Here is a 6,394-nt window from a genome sequence, read left to right on the forward strand (position 1 = left end):
TAAAAACAAGAACGAACAAGTGTACTGACGTGAGAGTCGAGAGTTAAAACTGGGTCTAGGGTTACACTGAGGTTTCTAACAGATGACCTGACAAAAGAGGCGAGTGGACCGAGCCACTGGACTATCTGGGGGTGGTGTTTGTCAGGAGCACGGACGAGGACCTCAGTTTTGGTTTCATTCAGTTGGAGAAAGTTGTCATTCATCCAACTCTTGACAGAATCCAGACACTTGTGTAAAATCTGTATTTTAAAAACATCCTGTGGTTTAAAAGATACATAAAGCTGAATGTCGTCAGCATAAAAATGATAAGAAATGTCATCAAAAGAACTTAAAATATGATATAAAGGCAACAAATATAAAATGAACAGTAAAACCACTGAACCTGATAACTGAAAGCATGATATAATGCCAAATTAGCCTAAAGAACTTAAAAAAAAAAAAAAACAAGAAACGTAGGTTAGCCAAAACAGCTAGCATATAGCTGAAATATTAGCCGAACTCCAAAATAGCCTAAAAAAAAAAACTAAATTAGCCAAAGTGGCTAGCATGTTGCTGAAATATTAGCTAAACTCCAAAATAGCCTTAAAGTTCTTAGTAAATGCCAAAATTATCAACAAGCTAGCAGAATGACAATTTTTAAAACTGTAACTTTTTAACATAATTATGAATAATAAAAATGCAGGAATGTTATTCCGGAATAAATCAACTTAAAGCTTAAATAACTTTCAATATTTCACTCTGCATAAAAATATATTTTGTCAAAATTATACAAGTTAGAAATAAGCGCAAGATAACATCGGGCCATTAACAATAAAATGATCTGGAGGGCCGGATCCGGCCCCCGGGCCTTGACTTTGACACATGTGACATGGATAATCATCTGCTCTCCTTTTTTACCTCAGGTGGTCATTAACTGTCCAATCGTGAGAGGTCTCAAGTACAACCAAGCCACGCCCAATTTTCACCAGTGGCGAGATGCTCGACAGGTGTGGGGGCTCAACTTTGGCAGCAAAGAAGATGCTGCTCTGTTTGCCAACGGCATGAGTCACGCTCTGGAGGTTCTCAACTCTATGCCAGATGCAGGTACATCATTTGTTGTTAGACTATCTGTTGCTGGCAATGACTCAATTCCTGAACTTTTTTTTTTTTTTAAATAGATAAGTTCCTCTTAAATGACAGTAAATAATAGAACTGTGTGGCTGACTTCAAGTCCCCCTCCAGTCATCTTATGATCTATAGTTTTTTAAAGTTATGATTATGCTGTTTTTAGGCATTTAAGAAAACTGTTGTTTTCAAGGACAAAGTTTGTGCAGAGCCATTGTAGGTAACGTATGTGCTCGGCCTGTCAGATCGGCTCGGGGGCTTGCGCATAGATGACATGTAAGATTGTGATTGGTCCAGACCATTAGACCACTGTCACATGACACGGGAAATGACACACTTCCGCCATAACAATGCACGGATTCTTGCCGAGAAAAAAACTGAGGAGGTCCGAACAAAAGGAGAAGGAATATTTGCAATCAGCCGCAAAAACGTTGACAACGAAATAATCCGATCGAGAGGAATCATCACAGGATAATGATCGTTATTTTAATAGAGAGAAATCAGGCTGGGAAGCATGAAGTTTGAGCTAAAGTGGGTGCTAGCGAGTAGCATGCTAGCTTGTTGTTGGTTCCACATAAAAAAATAAAATAAAAAAAAATAGTTATTTGCACGTATTTTTTTCTAACTATATCCTGCCAGTGTTGAACTTCTTTCTGGTCGCACGGACCGGATGAAGTCCCACTAGAATATGCAGCTCACGTTCTGCTCCGTTACACAAACACTGAGGAGAGCAGATGTTAGTGAAGGAGCTGTAAATGCCAAAATAATAAATAATACCCCGAGCAGATCTCAACATTTTTTCCTTTCTTTTTAAAAAAATAAACTTTATTGTAAACATCAGTTTCAGTACAGAAAAACTGCAAATTAGCCAACTTGTTTGTTACAGTTGTGTGACATCATCACTAGTCGCAGGCCTCCAAGCCGATCTGATAGGCCGAGCACATCTGCTACCTACACGTTCATTAAAAACTCTCCTGCTAGCTTACAGCCTCTTACAACCCTAAGCTAATATTAGCGGTGTAACAAAAGCTATCCAGTCGTACAGTTTGGATTCAGATGGCAGCTTAGATGTGGAAAATTAAGTCGTTCATGGATCTATTTGTTTACAAGTGGACGCTTCAGAATGAAGCAGAGCAGGGAGACTGTGGCTCCCACATTCCACTTGCTGCGTCACAAAAGACAGCATTTTCATATGGCTTTATCCTTTTTTTTATCTGCTCATAATTAATCACGATTTGAAAATGTCGTAAATCACAATAAAACCGCTTCAAGATGATGTTAAAAACACAATTTTCATTGGAGTGGGTCTTTAAAGAGCTTTACCAGACTTCAGTGTGTTGATAAACGGTGGATTATAATTATCTAAATCTAATCTGGTTGGCCGCGGCTCAATGGTAGGGCGGTCGATCTCTGATAGAAAGATTGCAGGTTTAATTCCCGCCTTATCCTAGCTTAGCACTATACTGGCGCTTTCTAATGTCATCATCACTTCAGCGGATGGCAACAGCAACTCTGCCCCAACCGTCTCGTTCTGTTTTTCTATGGACGCTCAAGTAATGAGAACTCTCGAGAGGTACGGGGGTTGGAACTGTTTAATAGGTCCATTCAACAATGGAAATGCTCAAAATACCGGCTCAGTGGAAATGAAGCTTATTTTTTGTGTCAGTAGCTTATTAGTAACTAAAGTATTAGAGTTTTTAGTAAAGAGTACATCAAAAAATATTGAAGAAATGGAATTTGGAATGACAGTTTTAAGTTGGGAAGAGGATTTGGTGTTCTTTGAAAATACTAAATTTGTATCTTTGTTAGGCGTAGGTCTAAAAGTTCATTCAGTCTGTAACACACAGCCCTACTGCTAGAGTTAGTACTGGTCTAATAGTGCTGTTGATTTATTAGTGGGTCTATATATAGTTTTTATTTAATTCTTTCAGCATAAATGTGTAGTTTATATTTCTTAGATTAACCAATGTTAATTAACTGTTTTTTTGTTTTACTTGTGTATCACGATCTCAATGGTGTAAAATGTATTGTAGTGTGTCTTCACAAAATAATTGACTTTTTCCATCCATCCATCAGGTTACGCAACCCTCCCTCGTCCAGTGTCCAATGGGCCTTCTCCAGAGGAGCTTGAACAGCAGCGGAGGTACCTTCATACTTTACTTTAAAACTACAGCCTGCTTACACCCCAAAACACATGGACCACACTGCCCTTGAGCTTTTGGCCCGATTGGGCCAAGCTATCATCTTAGCAGCAGAGGAGAAGTCAGTTTTCCCAACACGAGTAAGCCTTGGTCTGGGTCAAAGCACTCTGTCTTGACTTTGAGTTTACAGTGGTTCAGCTGGCACAGTTTTTCCATGCAGGGGATTTGACGGCATTATCATCACACTGCTAAACCCTCGGTCGGGTTAGAGGTCAGGCTCTCACATCCACCTCGGCGGGGCTCCGCCTCTCTACCTGCTCCTTCAGGGAGGCCCATTGAGGTGACTTCATGCATTGCCAGCATTACCATTTTAATCCCATTTGGACCAAAGTTAAACACGCGCAGTCAAGGACACTTGTGCTGTTGACTCTCTGTTAGGTTAGGAAATACCCTGTTAGCTGCTGGCATGCTGTGATTTAATAACCCCAGAGACCCCCCAGGATGACTGCCGATATACATCTCTGGCACATAATTTAGTCAGTTGTTTAGCTCAGTTTTGCTAACAAATAAAACATAGTTGTGATCAACATTTGCAGTATTCTCCTTTGTGGTGTTGCCCTTCTATAGCAGGCTCATCAGCAGCTCTAGCTGTGTAGATTCTGGTATATGAATGCAGTTGTGCATTTATAAGTCCATGGGTGGCTTGTATTCATGGTGTTCTGCATACAGCTGTGGTTTGGAGTGGCAGATGTGTTCAAGATGGGGGGAGGGAGCAACAGAGGCAGCTTGAATTAGGCCACTTTGTCCAGATGGTTTCAGAGATAGGCTAACTAGTGGTGTTAAACTCCTCCTCCTTAACTATTTCAAACATTTGAACTTTTCGCCTGAGCAACAAAAATGCCTAATGGTAATTATTTTAAGAACTGTAATTTCATGTATAAATATTCTAGACCTCATATAGTTACAGATTATTACAGATTATTAAATCTAAGATGAAACAACAATGATTTATTGGTTAGTGTAATTACATGTGCTGAGAATTCTTTAAACCTCTCTTATTTTTTTATTTTTTAGGTCGTGGGCCATACAGAATAAACATTTATTGAATGCACTAAAACTAAATTTTTAAAAACGTAACTTTTTAAAATTACTATGAATATAAAAAGGCAGGAATATTATTTCAGAATAAATTAACTTAAGCTTTAAATAACTTTCACATTTTGAAAGGCTTTATCCCACTTATACCATAGTTACTTATAAATGTTTTTTTGTAAACCCAATGAGGAAAAAAATGTCTGCAGTGGTCCAAAGCTAGCAGCTTTTTCTTAACGCACCTTTTTTTTTCCAAATTTATTATTTTTTTTTTTTACAGTGGATTGTGTTCTACGTTCTGATTGGTTGTAGACCACTGTCGATCAATCTCCTCTTCTATATAATATGCATTCAGTTTGTCACATTTACATAAATCTTTTATCCCAATCAGATCTTTGTCATTCTATAATACAGGACTTCTTTTTCTGTGAAGCAATGTGAAAATGTTGATATGCATCTGAGGAAAGTGTCCAGTGAGGGCCTTTATAGCCTTAAAACATTTGTAACTCTACTTTGTGGATTCCACCTTTCGCAGGTTGTTTTTAGAGCGCAAAGAGGAAACATTGTAAACAAAATATCCTTTTTTTAATCAATGTTTAGAAAGTATCCTAATGGTTAAAATCTGAATTAGTTTGATGGTATCAAGGCATTGTGACTGTTTTTCTTTCATTTGAGTGTTGCTCCGTTTTATCTCGAGCATAGTTTGTTTTATGCAAAAGTATCGACAAAATCACCAAACATGGAGTTAAAGACCCATTTTTTTCTGATGAAAATAGTGTTTTTGGAGCTTTTAACATGTTCTTGTTACATGTTTCTCATGATAAAGGACATGTATAAAAACAATAAAAATCAAAAGATTAAAGTTGCATTTCTAGTTTTTTTTTTTTTTTTTTTTTATAAAGTTCAAATTGTTAAGAATCAGGTGTGGACAAAAAGAGAACGTATCTGTGATGTAGACACAAATGAGCTCAGTTATGGGTGATGGGAAGAGGGAGTGGGGTTGCTTTGTGCCAACATTCCTGCTCACAACTCAAAGGACTAATGGACTCCTGCCGGTCTGCAGGAATGTCTTAGAAAACATTTTTTACATTATTTTTTATTTAGTCGTAAATCTGTATAATCATAATTAAGACTTCTGGGATTGCTTTGAAAATAGATCAAAAGATGATTGTAGTGGGACTTATGTTTTGGTGATTCTTTTTTCTTTATTTTTGCAGGTTGGAGCAGCAGAGAATTGAACAAATAGAGCGAGAACGACAGGAGAGAGAAAGACTGGAGAGAGAAAGACTGGAGTTTGAGCGACTGGAGAGAGAGAAACAAGCGGCTCCAGGTGAGGAATCACCTGAGCTGATGGGACGTTGTTTGGTCTGAGAGGTTTCCTTCTAACCGGCTGTGATGTGTCGGATAATCCTAGAGAAAATCCTACCGTGTTGAATTATCAGAGACGAATAAATGAAACTTCTTTTTTCATGACGACTAAAGTGGTGATTGATGACTTCCTCCTTTCAGTCTTTATTCCCCCTGCTCCACCAATGGCTCCCGGGGGTCCCGCTCCTCCTCCAGCACCTCCTCCACCTCCTGGGCCTCCCCCAGCTGCTGGCATCCCCCCTCCTCCAGGACCTCCACCAGCTCCACCACTGCCCGCTCCAGGCGGAGGCGGCGGCAGTGACAGTGGTGGTGGTGGCGGCATTGGCGGTGGAGCAGGAGGCCTTGCAGCTGCCTTAGCTGGTGCTAAACTCCGCAAAGTGTCCAAAGTGAGAATCTGTCAGATTTTACACTCCCACTCTTACAGACTGTTCAATGCTGGCCCGTATCGGCTAATATTCACTCAAGAAAATCAGTTTGGAGTTGCATGATCATTTTGGACCATCCCAGGTTTAACTGAATCCTCAGTAAATCATGCAGATTATGCATTTAAAAACCCATTCTTGATCGTTGAGACTTGCAGATCTTTCAGTTTTTGTCATCTGCTGCCCCCAGCAGGAGGACGGAGGCACCACACCTCCAATCGGCAGAAACGACCCCAGCCGAAGCAGCACCGCCTCTATCGGTGGAGG

The 6,394-nt window shown here is 39.6% G+C and overlaps 1 protein-coding gene across 1 annotated transcript in view; it reads left to right on the forward strand.

Moving 5' to 3' along the window:
* LOC112153641 (vasodilator-stimulated phosphoprotein) overlaps positions 1-6,394 on the forward strand; it is a gene marked incomplete at its 5' end in the record, with an annotated part of 18,953 nt that overhangs the window by 4,462 nt on the left and 8,097 nt on the right. The window contains 5 exon segments of the mRNA XM_024284006.2: positions 903-1,083; positions 3,181-3,247; positions 5,555-5,667; positions 5,847-6,091; positions 6,318-6,387. Of these exon segments, the coding sequence (XP_024139774.1) occupies positions 903-1,083; positions 3,181-3,247; positions 5,555-5,667; positions 5,847-6,091; positions 6,318-6,387 (676 nt within the window).

Source organism: Oryzias melastigma, linkage group LG10 (genome assembly GCF_002922805.2).
Source record: "Oryzias melastigma strain HK-1 linkage group LG10, ASM292280v2, whole genome shotgun sequence".
NCBI classification, from domain to species: Eukaryota; Metazoa; Chordata; class Actinopteri; order Beloniformes; family Adrianichthyidae; genus Oryzias; species Oryzias melastigma.